Source organism: Eptesicus fuscus, chromosome 9, assembly GCF_027574615.1.
Source record: "Eptesicus fuscus isolate TK198812 chromosome 9, DD_ASM_mEF_20220401, whole genome shotgun sequence".
Classification (NCBI taxonomy): domain Eukaryota; kingdom Metazoa; phylum Chordata; class Mammalia; order Chiroptera; family Vespertilionidae; genus Eptesicus; species Eptesicus fuscus.
The window spans coordinates 64,334,962-64,358,862 of NC_072481.1; the positions used below are offsets into that span (position 1 = coordinate 64,334,962).

The 23,901-nt window shown below is 41.2% G+C and overlaps 2 protein-coding genes across 3 annotated transcripts in view; one reads left to right on the forward strand and one right to left on the reverse strand.

Moving 5' to 3' along the window:
• The window catches only part of SELENOF (selenoprotein F), a 28,415-nt gene extending 17,439 nt beyond the window's left edge, over positions 1–10,976 (reverse strand). Inside the window, exons 1-2 of the mRNA XM_008157782.3 lie at positions 10,687–10,976; positions 3,719–3,886 (exon numbers count right to left, since the gene is read on the reverse strand). Coding sequence (XP_008156004.3) covers positions 3,719–3,886; positions 10,687–10,761 — 243 coding nt within the window. The 5' untranslated portion in view covers positions 10,762–10,976. The remainder of the gene's footprint in view (positions 1–3,718; positions 3,887–10,686) is intronic.
• Positions 10,977–11,400: 424 nt separating this feature from the next.
• Positions 11,401–23,901, forward strand: part of HS2ST1 (heparan sulfate 2-O-sulfotransferase 1) — a 185,265-nt gene continuing 172,764 nt past the window's right edge. For both annotated transcript variants that reach the window (XM_028134326.2, XM_008157783.3), the window contains exon 1: positions 11,401–11,859. In XM_028134326.2, coding sequence (XP_027990127.1) covers positions 11,736–11,859 — 124 coding nt within the window. In that variant the 5' untranslated portion in view covers positions 11,401–11,735. The remainder of the gene's footprint in view (positions 11,860–23,901) is intronic.

The window sequence follows — 23,901 nt, forward strand, 5'->3', positions numbered from 1 at the left end:
TTTTATACACTAATAACATTCTATTTCTGATAGGCTAAAGCTTAAAATTTGCTACTATCTTGAATAATGCTATTTAAGTTGACTTCTAAATTACTCTTAATTGGCTACAGAATTTCCAAGTAAACTGAAAGTAACTAAATGTTTTGATTCTTTTACCAGAATTGAGAAAAGTTACATGACTTATTTTTTAAAAGTTTTTTATTGTTGAAAGTATTACAGATGTTCCCCCTCCCTTTTTCCCCTAGTGACTCCCCCCCCCCAAAAAAAAAAGAATCTCATAATTTTAAATAAGTAGTAGTGAAGGAATTATGTTAACAAAATGAACTATAAATGCTGACCTTCAGAAAGCCAATCTGGTGTTTTCCATGTAACTCAATTCATTTTTTTACAGTTACTATTAACATTTTCAAGATGAGAGGCAAAATAGTGTAGAGGTTTAAAAGCTTGGGGCTCTAAAGTCAAATAGACCTGAGATAAAATCAAGTTGTGGCACCCAATTGTTGGGTAACTTAGGGCAGATTATACCCTCGTTTTCTCTTCTGTTATATAGGAACTAGAGGCCTGGTGCACGAAATTCATGAACGGGTAGGGTCCCTAGGCCTGGCCGGCGATCAGGGCCGATCAGGGCCTTCTGGCTGCTGGCTGGCACCCCCTGGTGGTTAGTGCAAGCAACCAAACTCCCGGTCAAACTCCTGAGGGGACACTTTGCATATTAGCCTTTTATATATATAGATTATATATATAGATAATAGTACTTACATTATAGTTATTGTGAGGATTAAGTAGATAACACTTTAGCACATAACCAAGGTAAAAGAAACACTCAAATATGAGATAATCTAATTATCTCAATAAAACTGAAAATCCTGGAATGATTTGCTGGTTAGAAGTCACAAAGCTAGTAAGCAAGGAAGCTGAGATGAAAACGGAACTCTTCAAAAACTCTCATAAAAGGAGAGAAAGGGATAAACTTCCACTGAACTATCCACATGATAATATTACCTCTGTACTCTCTGGCTTGCTTAGAGTGCAGGTAAATGTGAAGGCAGAATATGATACACATAGAAAATGGGAATGCTACTATATAAAGATGGCCAATTAGCATTAGTCTAACTCCAACTAGGTAACAGGATGAGAAGTGGAGAGGATCTGACTATATTCTTAAAATTATTTTATGCACTACGTATTTAGGTCCATTTATTTGAATCTAATGAATTATAATAATTATTGAGAATAATTTTATTATGTTTTAGTATTACCTATAAAGTAGATTTTTAAGTGAAAAAAGAAAGAAAGAAAAAGCCCTATGGCAAATACCTGAACTATTGAGCTATTTTCCAGAACCAGTTATGGTATAATTTGGGGATCTGTAGCCTAGGCTTCTACTGGTATTCTGGGAATGAGACCAAGATGTTCCAAAATTCAAATAAAAGAAATCTCTTCTCAATCTGTAGAGTTAAAAAAACAACAACACTTTTAAGTTTTTCTTTTCTAAAACTTTTTTAAACGTCTGAAATCTGCTTATCAAGTGTTAGATTAAAAATACTACTGAGAAAGGGCAATAAGTAAAAATAACTTTTTTATACACTTAGTTTATAGTTTAGGCCAGTGATGGCGAACCTCTGACACGCGTGTCAGTGCCATTTCTGATGACACGCAGCCGCTGAGGCGGCCGCATGCTGAGGATGAAACATTTATGTTATTTAAACTATAAATATCGTGAAATAATGTTTTTTCCTCAAAGTGACACACTACCCGAGTTATGCTCAGTTTTTTGTCGAAGTTTGACATACCAAGCTCAAAAGGTTGCCCATCACTGGTTTAGGCACATTTGATTTCAGTCAAAGGGCAGAACCTCTCAACTGACTTTTAATTATAAGGGAGTGTGTGTCGTAAAAATTGTTTATTATAGAACACCCCTTGTTATTCAATCCTTGAAGTTTTGTGTCTTGGGAAATAATAACTATTGGTTGAACAGTGCACAGACCTTGGAAAACCATAGAATAGTAGCTTAAAGATGAGAGGATGACTTATACAGATTCATTCAGCAATTTATCCCATCAAAAACAAACAAACAAAAAATCCACAAAACAAAACAAACAAAACAACAACAACAACAAAACAAGGGGGAAGGGTCCTACTAAACTAAGTCCTGTGTAAACTTGTTTAAATTTCATTTTCAGGAAAAATGACTAACATATTATGGAAATCTCCTAAACATTAAACTATATTATTGGTATATTTGAAACAAGAAAATGAAAAACACGGAAGACTTGAAAGCCAATTTTGGAACACTGGAAATTTCAGGTTGACAACCAAGAAATCAAGTATGAAATTATGGTTGAATACTAACATTTTTAAAGCTTTTCTGCTTATTTTTTTTTTAGAACTATAAAATTGTACTTAGTGTTAGAAATAAACTTTTACTACCTAATAATGAGAAGATACAATTACTGTCTGAAAGCTTTACAAACTGTTAATCCTTAAATGTATTTTAACACCTCACTATGTAGAAGTGAAAAAATATTAAAAGGAAACATAGAGATGCCACCATTATTTTACTCATCCCCAAACATAGAGATGCCACCATTATTTTACTCATCTGAATAATATAAATGATCTTTTCAGGGTACTTTACAATTTTAAGAAATCTAAGGACTGTAATAAAAAGATTTAACAATTAAGAAAGTTTTTTAATTTATTGAAATATATTTTAAGTTCACTGTATATTTTCAATGAATAAGGCTGTTGAACTAATGGTTTACATAGACTAAGAATTACTATCTTGTCTAGAAACATTAAACTGGGCATCCCTCATGAAGATGTCATCTTGGATAATGAGCACTAATTTGTATGTTAGATAATGCTTGTACAATTACACCTGTTTCTGTATAATGGCACATCTGGCACTATGGAGTGGCTAGTAAGGCATAATACTTCAGTGTTAGGTTCTTTACATGTATATTTAGAACCATTCCTATGCAAAATGGGTGTATATGGTTGTATGCATACCTTCTTACTGTGAACCTATACATTGTGAAGTAGTTAACTTTGACACTTGAGAAACAGAAGTGATACTTGATTTACTTTTGTAAATATTTAGGATATTTTAAATAAGTGCGTGTCCAATAACATTAAAAAAATTAAGGAAGTTACTAATTTCAACAGTGGGTCAAAACATAGCAGATTTTATTGAACAGTTAGAGCTACCTAACCTTGGTGTTAAAGGTGAGGTTGTGCCTGGAAATACTAGTAATATGTGTGTAAATTAACAGATCATATTCTTTGTTAACCAGATTAAAAATTGTAATTTCTTTTCTATAATTTTGTGCCAGATAATGGGTGTTTTGTTTTCATCCCAAATTTCATTATAAAACTGATTTTTGAATAAAAGCATCTGATCAATTATTTCTTTGACTTCATGTGGCCATTTCTTGGAAAGAAAGTGGAGCTTCAGGATCCAAGCATGTTATACTATAGTAATTCTGCTCCTCCTCTGCAAGACAACATGATAGCATGGGGTCTTGGCATGTAATCGTACTTTTCCTTCCTGTTTGTTTTGATCTAACGAGACAGGAAAGAAATCCATTTGAGTTTCTAAAACTACAAAATGTAAAAGCTGAAGACTTCTTTATATACAGTATATTTAAGCTGATTTAGTATTTTACCTTATCTTAACTAAAACATCTAATGGGAGAGAGATACTAGAAAATAATACCTTTTTGGTTTCAAATTGTGCTTCTTCCTGACAGCATCCTCTACAGTCAGGATCCAGCTGAAGCAGGTTGAACTGTCCAAGAAGATCACAGGAGCTGCAGAGCAAGTTGCTGGAGAAGCCTAACTCTCTGCAAGCCTCTGATGAAAACTCTGCCCCGAAGGCAGATACCTGAAAATAAAAAATAGAAACAAAACTTAATTCCATATTTACATTATAAAATTTCCCAAAAGAGAGAAACCAGGATTGTCAAAATCTAACACACTGGAGATAAGTTACTCCATAATCTTATATGAGTCTTTGTTCCCCCCTACTCATCCCCATATAACTTTTCTTAAAAATGTGTCATCATTCACATTTAGCTAAAATATGGATTAAAAGATATATTATCTCTTTAGATATGTATATTGCATATAATATCTTTTATTAAATATTCAATAGTTTTTAAAAACAAATTTCCATTATATTAAAAAACTTAATACCTGTTTATATGGATCTATGGAGTAACATTAACTTCTATTTTGGCCCCTACCACATCCTACAGAATTATCTTCACTCACGTGCAGGAGAGGAAGAGTGGAAAGGGGAGTGGGAAAGAACAGGAGCACATCAGAAATAAAACTTTGGAGTTTAGGTACTAGCTCCCCCACTTACAAAATGTGTGACAATGGACAAGACAACCTCTCTAAGCATTAATTTTCTCACTGATAAAGCAAAGAACAGTACTTCCTACATAAAATAGTTTGCAGTTAAAAAATGAAATGACTTATGTAATCAATCAGAATGACTGGCAAAAGTAGGCTTTCAGAAATATTAGTCCGTTTCCCTCACCCATTCTTCTTTCATGTTTCAGTGAATGGGGCATACTAGTACATGTATCTGTCTAAACTCAATCCCTCTACCTGTGCTTCAGATTCTAGCCTCTGCCATCTTCATAGGGACTTAATTTTACCAGTAATGGTAATTCTTTGGTGTATGCAAGCCCTACATTCTAATTGTTCTCCCCACATTCCACCATTTCTACAATGTTACTCTAGTCTGATTTCTGATTTTACCACTCATCTAAACTTGCCCAAAATCACTAATGCAAAGGCATTCAAAACTGTTCTCCTCTAGTTGCCCCTTCCATGGGCTTGTCCCCCTCCTCCTTCCTCTTCTATGCATTTCTTAAATGTTATTGTTTGCCATTTCTATTTTTGGTTCTCTCTTTGGTGTATATACTTTCACAAGCAACTTTTTCTCCCCCATGGCTTTAAACACTGATTTACTGGAAACTCCCAAGTCTTTTTCTTGAATGGCAAGCTTCCAACGCCAACAGACTACTTGATGTCTTATTTAGATGTTGCAAAAGGCACTGCAAATTAAAAAACTCCAACAGTGAAAAAACAAACAAAAAAACAAAGCCACTCCCTCCCCCCAAATATCCAAGAGTGAAACTTACCCTTTTCTCCTTAAATCTATTCCTACCCAATGTAATTCAGTAAAAATGGTACCATTTTCCCTGACCAGGAAGTTGCCCAGGTCAGTCATTCCAGATTGCACACTTTTCACCATTCTTACAACCAATTAGTTAACAAGTTTTGGTAATTTTGTTTCTTAGAGAGCTCTCAAATCTTTTCCTGCCTCAGTGGCTTTTAAATGGTCACTGACAGTTGTACCTCTAATTACTTCTCCAATCCCATTACACTTTTCAGCTATAATGAATTCCTCAAATGAATAATCATGCGATCGTACTACTTGATTTTATTCTTACATTTATTGAGCACCAACTGACAGGTGGCATGAATATACAAAACATGTATTGAAGTCTGACAACATCTTGATTTAAATCCAGCACAGAGCAACCTTACCTTTTAGTTTCTGAATAGAAATCTCAGAGTTTTGACAAGGGAAAGAGAACAAGCACAGAGTGGGTACTTAATAAATGTTAGCATTATTCCCACCTTCCACTGTGAAAGCATACTTAATAACTACAAATCAGTATTTATGAATTGATTAAAGCATTGTTCTCTGCACCGCATGGTTGTGGGTTCGATTCCGGATCAGGGTGAGTCCTAGAGGCAGCCAATTGATAGTCTCTCTCTCTCTCTCTCTTTCACCCCCCCTTCCTCTTTCTGTAGAATCAATGAAAAACATATCCACAAGTGAGGGTAAAAAAAAACAACCTACTTATGTTTTAATCATTGTTTAGACATAGGATACAGAATAAGTGTATGGGAGATACAATGTATCTTGAGTTTCATGAGTGAAAATTTTTTCTGGTTCTTCTACCATTGGTTTGGCAAATTCAAGCTTTGAATCTGAGGACATTAGAACATATTTTTAAGCACTTCAAGATAAACACTAAATGCTAAAAATACAGAAGAGGAGTTCAAAATTATGCCTACTTATCTTTTTATTACCAAAAAGCAACTAAACAGCATTTAAATGTGCACATTAAGGTTAAATATTAAATTTTAAAATAAGTAGCCACACCTGTAAAAAAAGACATAGATTCTAAGGATAGGGTAGGATAACCCTGATTGGGTTAACCATTTAACCAGTTAACAGCCACAATATTTTGAATTTAATTAAGAAAAGGTCCGCCACTTGCGTCTATAGATGCTTATGGCGTACAAATGGTTAACAGTTTAACTTTCCCCAATTCAAAGTAGGATTGACATGCTAAGAGACGCCATTCTCTCCTCCATGCATTGTACATTGCTACTGGCCTTTACTCTATGAAAAATAATAGGCTTCTCACATTATTTCAAAAAGATTGCAAATTTGAGACTAAATAAATGAACCCCATGAAAATGAATACAAGAAACATCAAGCTCTTACACCACTTATTAAACACTTCACATCATCATTTTATTTAATCTTAACTACCCTAAGAAGAAGGTATTATCTCCATTTTACAGAGAAGTAAACAGAGGCTTAGGACAGTTAAAGTAATTTGTCTAAGTAAGACAACACAGCAAACAATAGGTGGCAGCATCAAGATTCTAATCCTGGCCTGCCTGCAAAACCCGTAACCACTGTTATTAACTACTATGTTTCCCAGAATCCATGATGCACCATTCTTGTATGGACCACTAAGAATAACAGCAAAAATGCTGACAATTATAACGGTGTTACCCACTGAAATAAGACTGATCCAGATGTTAACTTTTGAAGAATAGGAGTGGGAGTTGTGTCAGAACCAATGACACACAGTATCATCTATACTGCTGTCAGTATAGTGCCTTTCTGAATGTAGACAATTATACATGAGCTGAATGAAGAATTGAATACCACTTAGTTCTGGGGCACTCTAGAAACCGCTCCCTTAGGCCATACTAAAATATTACTTTTCTATTGCTTAAACATACTCAGAATATATTTTCATATTAAATCACTTTCTATTCTCTCAGTTGTTACCTCACTGAAAAGCTGATAACCACGACTGCTTTAAATTAGAGCTATTCAGAGGCATAGACAGTGATAAAAACTCAACTTGTCTAGTGTAAGGACTCAGAGGTGTGAATTAAAGTGGGAACAAAATTCTCTATTCATTTCATCAGCTCAACCTCAAGGAGCTGAGATATTCTTATTCTCTTTTTATTCAATGTCAGGTTACAGATATTTAGTTCATTTTTATTACTGAAAACTACTTATTCCACCTGGTCTTTTGCACTCCCTCAGGCTAAATGTGAAATGCAGTTTTTCTAACTTCTAAATGTTTTTCAACAATCCTCCACACACACCTCCCTTTTCATTTTCAAGGATTTTATTTCCGCCTTTTCTTAAAAACACTAGTCATTAAAGAAGAGACAGGAATAAATCTTAGGGAAGTCAAAACAGTTCAAGAAGGGGGGACTGCTCAGGACTCCCTTTGTATTTTCAGAGTCATTTTGTATCAGTAGGAGTCGGGGATCATTACCACGCTACACTCACTGCTCTACACAAACTACAGATATCCTGATGACTTTAATAAGAAGGAACAAATAAATAGGAAGTTAGTCATACTTCAGAGGGATTTCAATGAACAAGTACATGTAAGGCACTATATAAAACAGTCCCTGTATTCCCTTCAGCTACATTCTAATTACCATGGGAGCAGAGACAGTGGAGTACAGACACATACACAGAGCCATATGGTGCAGTAAAGATTGGGGGTCTGTGTAATACAGCATGAAGTTTGATGATAGAGGAAAGAGTACTGTATATCTTCTTTTGCAAATCTGGAAATGGATGATAAGTTAAGTCTTGTATTTTTTAAACACCTTACTTTAGGCTTGATCAGGGAGAACACCTCTACATTTTTGCACTCCCCAAAGAGGTAAACACTGGGAATTAAGTCCAGATAGACAAGTATCAGGTCAACAGGCCTTGTTAAGGAAAGTGAAGGAGGACAGACCATCTTAAAAACAAGCTGGGAATATGCCTATGCCTTTCCCTTTCTCACCCCTTACCTCTATAACTTATTTCCTAAGCCCATTGATTCTAGGAATTACTTTTTCTACCTCTAATTTACCCAATAAATGTCCTCTCCCCCACTACCCACCAAAAAAGGCAGCAGAGAGCCATAGAAGAATTTTAATAAGGACAGCTACGTTCCAGAAAGATGACTTTGAATGCATTGTGGAGACTGGATTGAAAAGGGAAGAAAGAGATGGGGAGACCTGTTAAGGAAGCTGGTGTGGTAATTCCAGGCAAGCAGAGATGGTGGCTTGAATTTAGGTAGTACCCAACTAGAGAATGGATTAAGTGGATTGGCTTGGAGATTTTTAAGGGTTTGATGACTAACTGGATTCAGAGAGTGAGAGAAGAATTTTTTAAAAATATGTATTTTTATTGATATCAGAGAGGGAGAAGGAGAGAGAGAGAAACATCAATGATGAGAGAGAATCATGGATCAGTTGCCTCCTGCATGCCCCCCCCCCCCCTACTGGGGACTGAGCCCACAACCTGGGCATGTGCCCTGACCGGGAATCGAACTGTGACCTCCTGGTTCATAGGTCCACACTCAACCACTGAGGCACCCAGACCAGGCAAGAGAAAATTGAAAATGAGTAATTTCTGGTTTAGGCTATTGGGAAGCCAAAGTCAACCATTTAAATTCTGATAACTCAAAGGGTGAACCAAAAGGCTATTTCTAAGGAGGGAGATGATGGTGGCCTGAATAAGGGGTTAAGAATAAGTGGATGGATTTGAGAGAAATTTAGTTAAATTCTGTGTGGATGATCACTGTGGTAGATTGTTTAATGGGCATAAATTCCTTTTATCCTGGTATGTACCCTTCTCTGCAATGTGACTATGTCACTCCTCGCATGGAGAGATGGAGTCTATTTCCCCATCCTTGAAGTCTAGATGGCTCTTGTGATTTGCTTTGACAAATATTGTGACTTGAAGTGATTTCCAAGGCTAGGCTTTAGGGCGCATTGCAGCTTTTGCTCTTTAGGAGTGCTGCCCTGAGACCGCCAGGAAAAGAAGTGGTCTGGCCTACTGGAGGATGAGAGGGGACATGGAGGAGATCCAAGCGGCCTCAGCTGCCAGTAAGCACCGACTAAACATGAAGCCATCTCAGATCTTTCAGTCCAGCTGACCTACTAGCACAGGACAGCTGCATAAATGAGGCCAGAGGCAATCAACAAAGGAACTGCTCAGAATCATGAGAAATCATTACTTTAAGCCATTAAGTTTTGAGATGATTATACAGCCATAGATAATGAAACAGTCAGAGATAGGAAAATAAAGAGAAGGCAACTTGGAATGTTATTCCTTTTTATTTTTGCATGATGGTGAACTCAAATCACCTAACATTTGCCAAAAAAAAAAAAAAAAAAAAAAGTCTTGGGTAGAAAGTTTAGAGAGGGGTTCGCCCAGTAATTTCTAAGGCATCAAAACCTGAATAATGAGTACTGTCATGCTAACTACAAAAGGAAATAATTCACCTCTACCTATGGCTGGCTGCAAAAGCAAACAGGCAGGACCCTCAAACCCCTTGATGAAAGAAAAGCAGAGGTATTTACTGAGGCCTTCGATTGGCCCTAATTCCCCCAAACCTTGGACAAATCAGTTAACCCAGGTCTCCTAGGAAAAAACTCAGCAGGCTGGTAAGAATACCTGAAGAATTAAGCTGATAAAAGAAATGTGTGATCGCAGCACAGTGCCTATTAAAAAAGTTTTTACTCACCCAGCAAAACACGGATGGCAAACTTTTTAGGAGGAATTAACCAATATTAAGTTGTTCGTGGTGAATAGGAAAAGCAGCAAAAACTAGCCTTTCCTTAAAGATTAAATACGCATCTGCTCTGTTGAAGAAAAATGAAGTTAAAAAAAAAACACAACACCTTGGGTAATACTACCCGATTTCAAACGAGATGAAGACTATCATTTTAGAAAATCCATTTAAAAAATAAGTTATGCTTTAGTATAGAGTAGCTGCTTTCATTGCAACAATGTTGTTTAAAACCACACCCATCCACCACCCCTGAAGTGCATCCAGGTGTGTGAATGTCAGAGAACGGAGATAAAGGCTGTCTTTAAATTAAGGGAACACTGAAAACTGAGAGAAAGGAGTAAATAGGAAGTACACCCTGTACCAAAGCCTTGCGGGCTTTTAAGGCTCGGGAACCTTGTCCTAAAGAACGGTTTTATTTCCTCCCGTTAAAAAGCAATTTTCATTGCTTTCCAAGATTCATTGCCTTTCTCCCAGTTGGTGTGATTTGCAGATTGTTTTTTAGCAGGAACTCTGCAAGAGAAGATAAATTCTCAAGCCACTCGGAAGCCAGGAGAAAGAACCGTTAGGAACCCCGAGCCGGGAAGGATAAGCATCAAATGAGGAAACAGCCACGTCGCACTCCGGCCGCAGCCGTGGCTACGGAAACCCAGTCCTTCCACCCTTTTCAAGTGTGACCCCCAAATGTGACCCAGCGACCCGTCTTCCTCAGCGCAGCCCCTCCCACTCGCTAGGGGGCCGCCGCGGAGGGGTGATCTCCACTCACCGCTTGAAGCACGGTCGCCAACAGCAACCTCAGCCCAAACGCCGGCCCAAGCCATCCGCTCGGTCCAGCCGCCATCGCTACCACCCCCCCTCGGTCTCCGGCTGCCCCAAGGTCCCCTCAGCCAGGGGAGTCCACTCCAGAGCCTGACTTAAAACGGGCTGCTTAAGAGCGGTTGCCATCAAATCTGTCAGTCTGCAGAGAGGGATTACCCCAGGGCATACGGAAGCTTAAAGGTGATCAGATATCTTTACATTTGATATACGTATAAAATCGTGGGTCCTTTCCATAACCCATATCAGGCACTTTCCTAAACTCCCCAAATCTGTGCTTCTAAAGAGTTCCTTCCTTTCATTCACGACGTCGCCTAATCAGCCGAGAAGCTCCGCCCTCGTCAGTTTCGGCCAGCCTCCTGCTCCAAATCTACCCAATCGGAGGCCGCTTTGCTTGACGCCTATCGCAAAGGAAACCAACCGTCACGCGAACCGAGAGCGAAGCGCTGGGGCTCCGCGGTCCAATAAGCACAACCGAGCGGGAGCAGAGGGTGGAGCCTCTGGTTGCCAAGCAGCGTACGTGGGTGCGTGCGCCGGGTGGCGGCGGGGGGGTGGGCAGGGGGCGGGGCCGGGGGCGGCGCAGCCGCAGCCGCAGCGCTGGCGGAGGAGCGCGCGGCCGCGAGCAAAGGAGGGAGGGAAGGAAGGAAGGGAGCAAGGTAGGCAGGCAGGCAGGCAGGCAGGCAGGCGCGGGGGTCGGTGACTGAGGCAGTAGAGGGAGGCGAGAGCTCGGCAGCCGCTTCGCGCTGTGTTGCAGCGCGGGCTTTTGGAGGGGGCAGCCGTCGAGTCGTCCGAGAAGAAGCGGGCACCGGCGGCGTTGGTGCTGGCGCCTGGGGGCGGGGGACTGGGAGGCAGAGAGGGGGGTCGCTGCGGTGGTGCTCTCGCTGTCGCGCTCTCCTTGCCTTTCTGCCGGCTCGGTGGGCTCCTCCCGGCGTCTTCCTCGCCTCCGGGGCTGTGCTCCCCGCCCCCCGCGGTATGTCTTGATCCCGAGCAGCGGGTTTCATGGGGCTCCTCAGGATTATGATGCCGCCCAAGTTGCAGCTGCTGGCGGTGGTGGCCTTCGCGGTGGCGATGCTCTTCTTGGAGAACCAGATCCAGAAACTGGAGGAGTCCCGATCGAAGCTAGGTGAGGAGCAGAGCCACTCCGGGCTGAGTGCGTGGTGTGGAATGGGGGGCCGGGCCGGGGAGGCGTTGCAAACCCGAGCCAGCGGGCGTTCGCCTAACCTGGGGTCCGGTTTGGCGGCTAGAGGCTGAAGAAGGTTGCAGAGGGAGCTGGAGACATCGAGAGCACAAGCTCCAAGAATAGTGTGAATAAAGCTCGAGTGCTGTGCTGGGCTCTCGAGGTCACGGGACAGAGGTAGCGAGGTCGGGCTTCCTAGAGCCGAAACCTTACCCCAAAGTAGGCATTCCACGGGGAGAGAGCAAGACAGATCCGAACTCAGAAACGTGCAGCCTGTGTGTTTGCTCTCTTAGAAGTCGTCCAGAAAGCCCGGGCAGTGTCAGGCGAGGGGTACTCTAGTTTGAGATGTGGGCACCTGGATACAGAATCTTGAGGACGGGGAGGTACACCTGGGGATAGATGCGCAGAAATGGAGGGAGATACTGGGCATGATGGTGAGTAAAAGAAATGCGCTGTAGTGAGTTGCACTCCTGTGCTGGGGGCAGCAAGGGACCGCACAACCGACGGGAGAAAATAAGCTGTCCAGGTAGGACAGGAAAGCAAATAAAGCGCTTCAACGAGATACTGAAACGAGGCATGCTGGCTTCTAAATTGATTTTTGGTAGTGCCAAACTGATTAATATTTTGGGCTTGAGATAGGAATATGTATCTGTACATTGCCTCGCGGCAATGTTTATGACTTTAGAGGAGGGGACGCCGAATTACTGAGGTTTAAGTTCATGAAGGGAAAAGCAGGATTATGCAAAAAGTTAACCATATAGTTAAGTACCTTAAGGAGCTAACAGTGCTTACTTTAATGGGTGAGGAGGTCTGAAATGCAAAAAAGTTGGAGAGTGAAGTGAAAGACCAGAAAAATGCACAGACTTAATAAGTACTTTCAGAGTAGAAGGGAACTTTGGCATTTGGGAGGAGCACGGAATGGGCAAGGGGGTGTTAAAAGGATGTGAGCGGTACATTTTGATTTAAAAATGTACTTGGCACTTAAAAATCAGCTCAAGAGGCCGTACTTTGAATATGGAAAAGTAATATGAAGTGTTTTTATGCATACATTTTCACCTCAGTGTCGTTTTAAATACTTTTTGAGAAGCAAGCAATAAAATACCAGCAGCAGTATAATTTAGACTTAGAAGTAACAGCTAGATGCTGCTGTGGGTGGTGATTAGTATTTGAGACAAATGTATCAGGAAATAATTGTAATATTGTCAATGGTAGCTGACTCTTTGTTGTTTTGGTAGAATTTGCAAAAAGCCTTGGAGATATAAAGAGCAATCTATCCAAGAGCATCAAATCCAATTGAAGTGCAACCAAAGTTGAAGAGGTGTTAAGGATAATTCCAGTCCTCAACTCAAGGGGAAAACTTACCCTTTATAGTTTTGAAGAGATATCAAATTTATTTACTGTGATTTTATTAATGAATCCTGTATGATGGAAAAGTATTCACTTTAAGTATTGAAGATTGGTCAATACACTTTTTCTTTTGTTTGGATCCATTTAGCAGCATCCAGGGTCATATTCTGGCCTCATTAATGATCCAGCTTTACAGAAAAAAAAAATGACTTAGAGAAATTGGACATGTTAAAATTAAAGTTTGTACTTATTCTTTGTTGAATGGCTATATTTTTGGACACATTACGGTGGGTTAGGATAACTTCAAGTTTTTATTTTCTCTCCTTGCCTAACATTTTTTTCATAATATTGAAAGTGGTTTTCATAGACACAACCTGAATGATTTTAAAAAGAGAGTTATCTGAAGATGTAGAGAGCCACAGCTAGAAAATAACGTGGTGGGTTGTTTTGTTTTGTGTGTGATTTTTTTTTTTTTTTCAAGAAAGAAAATTTTAGCCTGGCCAACATGGCTCAGTGGTTGAATGTCAACTTATGAACCAGGAGGTCACAGTTCAATTCCCTGTCAGGGAACATGCCCAGGTTGTGGGCTTGATTCCTGGTGTAGGGTGTGCAGGAGGCAGCCGATCGATGTTTCTATCTCATGCTCTCCCTCCTTCCTCTCTGAAATCAACACAATATAATTTAAAAAAAAGAGAGAAAATTTAAATTCCAATAAATATGGATCAAACAAAATCATTCTAAAAAAATGAGCCAAGAAATACAAGACACTTGAATTTATACTCCAGAGATGCAAAAATAAGGCAAATAAAATGTATTACTTTATATCAGTAATCTTTTGAATTAAAAAGTCTTATAAAAGGCAGTACTAAAACAGATGTCGCCAGTTAGTAATCTTCCTTAGGAAAGGAAGGCAGAAGAAGGCGTAGTTTGACAACCAGAGTCAGTGCTAGGCACATATATATGTGATATTTTTATTTAATCTTTCAAGAACATTATAGAAAGCCATTTTTTATAAATGCAGGAACAGTCTGAAAGATTATATAACTTGACCACATAGCTAGTAAGTATTAGATTATATAACTTGACCACATAGCTAGTAAGTGTTTGAACACAGGTTACATCTGATTTCAAATCAAGTGTGTTCCTTTAATTATACCAGGCTGCTTGGGACTTTATATTAACACTAGTGGCTTGGTGCATGAAATTCGTGCACATTAAAAGGGAATTAATTAGAGGAAATATTTTAATATTGCAATTTGCCCTTTCTCTGTAATAGAAGTGTCAGAGATGAAAGAAAATTAGTAAAATGTATATGAAAATCTTCCTTCTGTCAGAGTCAGGCGCGCTGCAGGACCCAGAGTCAAGTCCCCGCCCACCTGTGCATGCCTCGAAATTGCGCAAGACCCAGACCTGGCCGGCCCCACCCCCGTCAAGTCCCGTTGGGTGGGGAGCGCAACCTCAGGTCCCCTGTCAAGCCCCGGTGGGCAGGGGGTGCAGCCTCAGGTCCCCCGGCCCAGGGCGAAGGTCACGGCCTGAGGTCCCCCAGCCTAGCACCAGGGTGGGGGGCGCACCTTGAGGTCCCCTGTCAAGCTCCACCAGGCAGGGGGTGTGCCTTGAGGTCCCCTGTCAAGCCCCTCTGGGTGGGGGGCGTGGCCTGAGGTTTCCTGGGCCAGCGCTGGGGCGGGGGGTGCGGCCTCACGTCCCCTGGCCTGGGGCAAAGGGCATGGCCTGAGGTCCCCCAGCCCGGCACCAGGGCAGGGGGTGCGCGTTGAGGTTCCCTGGGCCAGCGCCGGGGCGGGGGGCACGGCTTCAGGTCCCCTGGCCTGGGGCAAAGGGCACGGCCTGAGGTCCCCTGGACCAGCACCAGGGCGGGAGGCACAGCTTGAGGTTCCCGTCAAGCCCCACTGGGCGGGGGGCGTGACCTGAGATCCCCAGTCAAGTCCTGCTGGGCGGGTGGAGCAGCCTCAGGTCCCCTGCCCTGGCCCATCTCCTCGCAGCCTCAGATTCCTGCTAATTGCTCCTTAAGGCTCGTTATGGAAACTCGGCCTCCGCTTTGGGTGCAGCCATCTTGTGTTACGGAAATCCCGCCTCCCCTGTGGGTGACGCCACCTTTGTGATGGCGTGATGATCAATTTGCATATTCGCTCTTTACTAGATAGGATCATACTAAGATTTAGCAATTTGAATAGAATTTTTAAAAATGTAATATGTTAATTGCATTGTGAAGAATGAATATCATTTTGAGAAAATCCAATTTCTGACACAAAGGAATTGGTTTAGTGTAATGTCTGGCTCTTGTTTATATCTGTATAATGAACATAATTATATTACCCAATGAAGCAACTGAAATAGCTTATTTCTGCTACAGGAAAAAAAAAAAAGTGTGGTGTAAAATCACAGTATTAAAAAGCATTTTAGCCCTAACTGGTTTGGCTCACTGGATAGGGCATTGGCCTGTGAATTGAAGGGTCTCAGGTTGGATTCCGGTCAAGGGTATGTACCTTGGTTGCGGGCACATCCCCAATAGGGGGTGTGCAGGAGGCAGCTGATCGATGTTTCTAACTCTCTCTCCCTCTCCCTTCCTCTCTGTAAAAAATTAATAAAATATATTTAAAAAAAAAAAAGCATTTTTGCCGAGACCGGTTTGGCTCAGTGGATAGAGCGTCGGCCTGCGGACTCAAGGGTCCCAGGTTCGATTCCGGTCAAGGGCATGTACCTTGGTTGCGGGCACATCCTCAGTAGGGGGTGTGCAGGAGGCAGCTGATCGATGTTTCTCTCTCATCGATGTTTCTAACTCTCTATCCCTCTCTCTTCCTCTCTGTAAAAAATCAATAAAATATATTTTTTTAAAAAAAGCATTTTTATTTTGGCATTAGAAAAACTATTAAACACTTTTGCTCTTTAAAAGTAGTTTTTATTATTTATCTTTTCTGTTGTGTTGTAAAAGATTACAAAAGATTGTGTTGTCTGGTAGTGCTTTATGTACCTTGATTTAAGAGTATTTTGATGGCGAAACCCTAACAGAGCAATAAATGTGCTCAAAACTTAGTTGTATTCATTGACTACTTGGGAAATTAACTATATAAACAGGAATTCAAAAAAAAACACCAACACACCAATATCACACAATATAGGTGTGTTTTTTTTTTAAACGAATATGGGATTATGGTATACATGTTATTATGTACTTTGCTTTTTTTTTCAGTTAATACCATAGACAGCTTTCCAGGTCCGTACTTACAAGTTTGACTTACTCATTTTGATAATTGTATAATATTGCATAGTTTGCATGTATCATAAATTATTAAGCCGTTATGCCAATAATGACCATTAAGCCCCCAGCCTATTTTTGCTTCTTTATAATTTCTTTTCTTGGTATTATAAAAAGTGTTACAAGAAACATCCTTATATGTCCATTTAACTCCTTGTGTGTTGACATCATTTTTCACTAGGATTAATTCTGTCTGGGATTGCTGGGACAGGATATATGCATTTTATAATATAAGAGATTTTAAAATTTACTTTCCAAAAAACTAGTTTTCCAAAAGATTACAGTAATCTACACTGCTAAAACACACTCACAAACACTGAATACTGTAAGCGTTTAATTTTTGTCAGTCTGAAGCTGTGAAATATATTGTTCCATTAATTTACATTTCCTCAACTTCTAATTAGGTTAAATGTTGTTTAGTTAGTTCATTTTCATTTTTCTATTGGGTAGTTTATCTTACCAATTTTTAGGTTTTTGTTTTAAGTATTATAATTAGTAATCTTTTATCTGTCATATGTTTTACATCTGTTTTTTCCAAGTCTGTCATTTGCCCTTTGACTTAATGGTGCATTTTGCTTATAAAGAAATTACAACAATTACACAGTTTCTTATTCTTGTTTAAGAAGACTTCTGCCAATCAAGATTATGTACATTGTCTATATTTTGTTATTGTATTTTATAATTTTTAGTTTTTTACATTTAGCTCATTAAAGCATTCATATGTTTATAGAGATTTATTGTAATATCTCAATGAATAGCCACTTATGGCAAATATTATGTTAATAATCCATTTTTCTCACTGTATGTTATAGTTCTTTTATTTATATACTAGTGGCCCAGTGCATGAAATTCATGCATGGGGGAGGGTGTCCCTCAGCCCAGCCTGCACCCTCTCCAATCTGAGACCCCTTGGGGCATGTCTGACTGCCAGTTTAGGCCCGATCCCAAACTGGCAGTCAGACATCCCTCTCGTAATCTGGGACCGCTGGCTCTAACTGCTGACCTGCCCGCTGGCCTGATCACCCCTAAATGACCCCCTAGCTGGCCTGCTCGCCCCCAACTGCCCCCCCGCTGGCCTGCGTGCCCCCAACTGCCCCCCCTTTGGCCTGCTTACCCCCACCTGTCCCCCCTGCCAGTCTGCCTGTCCCAACTGCCCCCTCCTCCCTGCAGGCCTGCTCACCCCAACTGTCCCCCTTGCCAGCCTGCTTGCCCCCAACTGCCCCCACCACCCCCGCCGGCCTGCTCGCCCCCAACTACCCCCTCCGCCGGCCTGCTCGCGACCAACTGCCTCCCTGCTGGCCTGCTCACCACCAACTGCCCCCCCTGCCTGCCTGCTTGTCCCCAACTGTCCCCCCCTGCCTGCCTATTGCCCCTAACCGCCTCTGCCTCGGCCCCGCCACCATGGCTTTGTCCCGAAGGACATCCGGAAGGTCTCCCGATCTAATTAGCATATTACCCTTTTATTAGTATAGATTACGCTTTTGTATGTTCTTGGATCAGTTTTGGACTCCATTCTTTTCCACTAATCAGTATTATTTAAACATTACGGACCCATCGGTAGGTTTCAAGGCATTCATGAATATCCTGAAATTATTTGCATAGCTTTCATCAGATTTGCAAAGAAGTATGAGATCCTGTTAATGGTAAGAATCACTGATTTGTAATAGGTGGTTCATATTTAATGGAGTATGTGTTTTGTTTGTTTATAATAGTAATATATTACAACATGAAACTTCTGAGTTACATTTTGGATATAAGCATATAAGTTAAGAAAAAATTTCTTTGGGTGTTGTACTGAAAAAAACTAAAGTTTATTAAAATGTATACTTAATTTTCCTAATGAGATATGGAAGATGACATGGAGTCCAAATGAAAAGTTATGTAGTTTACTAGTTACTTAGTTGTCTACTTAGAACTATGTGTGTCAGAAATTGTTGCTTTATTTTTTACAAAGGAGTCCTTTCTGAATCTCAAGAACACACCTGTTGCTAATGCTGACTGTGAAGCAGTGCAATGAAACTTTGTTACCTAAATGTTAGAATTATATGCTTGATAGTTTTTATTTTCTATAGGGTCTAAGAATTTAATATTTGTTGTTCATATGCTTAAAATACCACTACATAAGTTTATAAATGCTTTAGGTCATGATATTTTCAATAAGGGCAGTAATTCAGAATGGATTATGTAGTTACTAAAGGCCCAGTGCACGAAATTCATGCACTCAGGGGGGTCCCTCCGCCTGGCCTGCACCCTCTCACAGTTCAGGAGCACTCAGGGAGCGGGCCTAAGCCATCAGCCGGACATCTTTAGCACTGCCACGGGGGCCGGAAAGGTTCCTGCCACCACTGCTGCACCCACCAGTTGTAAGCCTGGCTTCTGGCTGACTGGCACTCCCCCGTGGGAGCACACTGACCACCAGGGGGCAGCTCCTGCATTGAGTGTCTGCCCCTGATGGTCAGTGCACATCATAGCGACTGGGTGTTCCGCTGTTTGGTCGATTTGCATATTAGCCTTTTATTATATATAGGATTTTTATTGGTGAAATTTGTTACTCACTGTTCTTAAGAACTGCTAAATTAATGAACTAATAATTCCAGGGCCAAGGTTGGACTGCTCTTTGGAATTGGGTAGTTTTTACAAGTGCCTGAAACCATACAACACCTTTAAAATGGTCCCAAGAATGCTAGATTTCTCTACTTCTGAAATTGTTGAAAAACCTCATAGAAGTGACTGTTTAGAGGACTTTGGATAATTGAAATGCAGTTATTCTAGAATTGCTCATTGGTGCCTCACTTATGAGTCCTGGATACAATGTCTAGTGCCCTGGAGTAGTGACCTGAAACAGTTGATCTCAATTAAGGTAACCCCAGGATGTCTTTCTACCACTCTGTTGAGCCTTCCAATAGCTTTTTGGCATTTAGTGAAATTGAAATAATAATGAATATTCAAGCGCCCCTCTGCAGAAAGACCACTTTTGAGGGATGTCCATATAGATGGACTTTAATAATGGCTCACTATAGCCTAATTATTTACAATTACCTATCCACTTACTTATAACAGCATTTATATACTCTGCCTTTCTGTCTGTTAACTATAGATTAAATGCTTATTGGGCCACTTGTGCATATGATCCTGTTCCCTCACCTACTTAAGGAAATGGTTCCAGAAGTTTTCTCTCATTCTCCTATAATAATAATCTCTCTTTCTGCTGGATTATTCTTATTAGCATATGAATATGCTATTATTTCTCCCAACCATAAAACAATACTTTCTCTTGACCAATGGAGCAGTTTAGTTTTTGGTCTTTATTGTACTAGACCTGTGAGCAGAAGTTGATCACTTCCTCTTTTTACTTTACTTGACTTCCAAGATACTATACTCTTGGTTTTCTTCCCACCTTACTGGTCATTTCTTTGTCTTCTGTGTTAGATTCTTCTTTTCTCCTCAAGCTCCTAACTAAGAATATCCCAGAGCTCAGTTCTTGAAACTCTTCTCTATTTATTCTCCCTTTGTTGGTGATTTATATGCTTACAACTTCCAAATATATATTTCTAACTCAGACCTATTTCCTAAACATTAGATTGATGTTATTTGGCTGCCCACTTGAAATTTTCTTTGAGTAATTGGTAGACTTCTCATACTCAATATCCAAAATGGGTCTTCTGATCTCTGTCCACTGCTCACCTCATCTAATCCTAACCCATTTTATCTCTGACCTATCTCCATTCATCTCATTGCTAGAGTTTTACTTGACTCCTTTTCTCACACTCTGTTTCTACTGTCAGAAAAATCTTGGTAGCCTTACCTTCAAAATATTTCTAGACTGTGACTACTACTCAACATTTTCTCTGTTACCACCCTTAATTCAAGATACTCATCATTTCTTCCCTGGATTACTGCCATGTCTTAACTAGTTTGTCTCCTTCCACCCTTGCTTCCCTATGAACTATCTACTCTAATAATAGACAAATATGCAAATTGACCGTACCTTTGCTATGCCCATGATTGGCCAGGAGGTGCGGGGGGGCGGGACTCGGGGTGGCCGGGGTAGCTGATTGGGCCGGCGGGACGCTGAGCTGCGTCGCCAGCAGCGGCACGAGCTCAGCGTCTGCGCCATGGCTGTGCTGCGGCACAGAAGGGGCCTCTGGGGCAGCGAGCTGACGTCCCGCTGCGCGGACCATCAAAAGCGGGGGAGTTGAGTGCCTGTCCGCTCAGGCAGCAGGCCTTTCAGAAGCCTCCGCCACGCCGGAGGCTTCTGAAAGGCCTGGTGCACCAGCGATCGAAAGGAAAGCGTGGGAGCTGGGTGCCTGTCCACTCAGGCAGCAGGCCTTTCAGAAGCCTCCGGCGCCTGGTGCACCAGCGGACAGGCACCCAGCTCCCCGTGATCGAAAGGGAAAGCGTGTAGGGGACCCTACACGTGCATGATTCAATCATGCACTGGGCCTCTAGTTCTTAATATAACAGCTAGAGTAATCATTCTAAAATGTAAATCAAATCATGTTAATCTTTTGCATAAAATCCTTAGAAGCTTCCTGAATCAGAGTTTCCCTAGCTGTTTTTTTAATTTTTATTTTATTTTATTTTTTATTTTTTGTTTTTTTTTAAATCAACACTGTCTTTTTATTAATTTTTTAACATGTAAAAATTTTTAGCAAAATAATGTAGTTAGTACAAATGAGTTTAAGATTTTTATATTTTAAATGTTTAAGATTTTCTACATTAGTTCCATGGATCCAGTAAGTTATTTCTGTTCCACAAAAAATTTTTTTTCCTTTTTTTTTAAATTACTTTATTGATTAAGGTATCACATATTTGTCATCAACCCCCTTCCCCTGTTCCCTTCCCAAACCCCCCCACACGCATGCCCCCCTCCCCCTGTTGTCCGTGATCACTGGTTAGGCTCATATGCAAGCACACAAGTCCTTTGGTTGATCTATCTCCCTTGTCCCCACCCTCCCCTACCTTCCCTCTGAGGTCTGACAGTCTGATCAATGCTGTTCTTGTTCTTCAGTCTATGTTGTTCATCTTTTCCCCTAGATGAGTGAGCTCATGTGATACTAGGAATACACTTATAGGAACCGAAAATGAGACAAGCAATAATAGTTATGCTGAGAGGCAAATGAATCAGTCTATAGTGAGTTTCTTTCTGGGCCAACAGTTCTTTTGAGTCCCGGTTTCTATGTCCAACAGTTGTTTATGTGTTCATAACAGCAATGATATTTCAGTTCTGGATGGTGGACAAATGGTGGTATTGCAGGTCCGACCCTCTCTGGTTTGGTCCTGGGCAGTCTGCAGTGACGCATATCTGCTGACTTTCCCTAGCTGTTTTTTTAAAACAAAGTCCGCAATTTTATTGGCTAAACACAATAAATAACTTTTTCATTCTTATTGATGTATTAGGTGACCATTTGGGGATGATTTTCCTCTGCACGGGTGATTCAGGGTCTTTGGATACCTTTTGTATGTAGTTCTGCCATCCCCTCAGACTTCAGAGTTCTCTGCTGTCAGCCAGAGAAGAAACAAGACAGGGTGAAGGGTGAGCAAGTCCCCCTCTCTAAATTTCTTTGGTCTCTTTTATCCTCAATTTATTGACATGTACTAATCACCATCTACATGTGAGAGTGGAGGCTGGGAAATGGGGTTTTTAGCTGACAGTCATTTACCAGTTAAAATTGGATAATATGGAAAGGGGGAGCATATACATATTTGAATTTTCTGAATCCTTTTTAATAAATCTATATATATAAAAGCCTAAGCGACTGGCTGACTGGCCAGTAGCTGTGATGCGCACTGACCACCAGGGGGCAGATGCTCAATGCAGGAGCAGAAACCACAGGCATGGAAACATGGAACAGACTGAGGAATTTCAGAGGGAAGGGGGAGGGGAGAGGACGGGAAGAGATTAACCAAAGATCTTATATGCATACTAGAGGCCCAATGCACGGATTCATGCACTGGTAGGGTCCCTCGGCCTGGCCTGTGGGGATTGGGCTGAAACCAGCTCTCCGACATCCCCCGAAGGGGTCCCAGATTGCGAGAGGGCACAGGCCAGGCCAGGGGACCCCACTGGTACACGATTCCGTGCACCGGGCCTCTAGTATATTATAAAAGATAGTTAGGCTTATTTTATGACTCAGAATATAAACTGTCAGTAAATGTTCTGTGTGAATGTGAAAAATGTATATTCTGTTGTTATTGGGGGGAGTGTGTGGAAAATGTCACTTAGGTCCTGTTGTTGGGAAAATTGTTTTGGTTCTTTCTGCCTACTTGTTCCTTCAATTACAGAGAGAGCAGTTTTGAAGTCTCTGGTGATAATAGTGGATTTATCTATTTCTCCTTGAAGTTTCGTTGTTCTTTGCTTCATGTATTTTGAAGTACTGTTCATGAACGTTTAGGAATGGCATGTCTTCTTGATTAATTCATCCCTTTTTCATTATGAGACCCTCTTCATCCTTGGTAATATTCTTTGCTCTGAAACTTGGTCTGATACTAATATAGCCATTTTTGACTAGCATCAGCATAGGGTATCTTATCTCATTTTAAAAATATTAACTTGTTTGTATTTTTTAATTTAAAGTAGATTTCTTGTAGGCAGTATGTATTCAGAGCTTCCATTTAATTTTACAATCTCCCTTGGAAATAGGGGTACTTGGAACATTTTCTTATTTGAATGTAAGCAGAGTTTATCAGAGCTGTGAAATTACAATGTATACACAAAACTAGAATTCAGAAACACTTGACAGTTATTCTCTGCATTTTTATTTGTTCATACAACAGTTCTCTTGCTGTTGAAGCAAAATGAAAAAAAAAAAATGAAATGAGAAAAATATTCCTCCTATCCTATATAATAAAGAGGTAATATGCAAATTAACTCTCACAGCCTCACAAGATGGCTGCCTACAACCAGGCCAGCAGGGGGGTTAGTGAGGAATGACCAAACAACTGAACAAGCAGGCTGCGTGGGGCGACCAGGCCGGCAGGGGTGTTAGTGAGGGACGACCAAACGACTGAACAGCAGGCTGCGTGGGGTGACCAGGCTGGCAGGAGGGCCGTGAGGGGTGACCAGGCCGGCAGTGAGGGGCGACTAGGCTGGCAGAGGGGCAGTTGGGGGGAACCAGGCTGGCGGGGGGCGGGTATTTAGGAGCACCCAGGCCGGCAGGGAGGGGGAAGTTGGGGGCGACCTGGCCGGCAGTGGGGAACAGTTAGGGGTGACCAGGTCGGCAGGGGGGGCAGTTAGGGGCGATCAGGCCGGAGGGGGTGGGGGGGGGCAGTAAGGGGCGACCAGGCAGGCAGGCAGGTGAGCGATTAGGAGCCAGCAGTCCAGGATTGTGAGAGGGATGTCCAACTGCCGGATATCCCCCAAGGGTTCC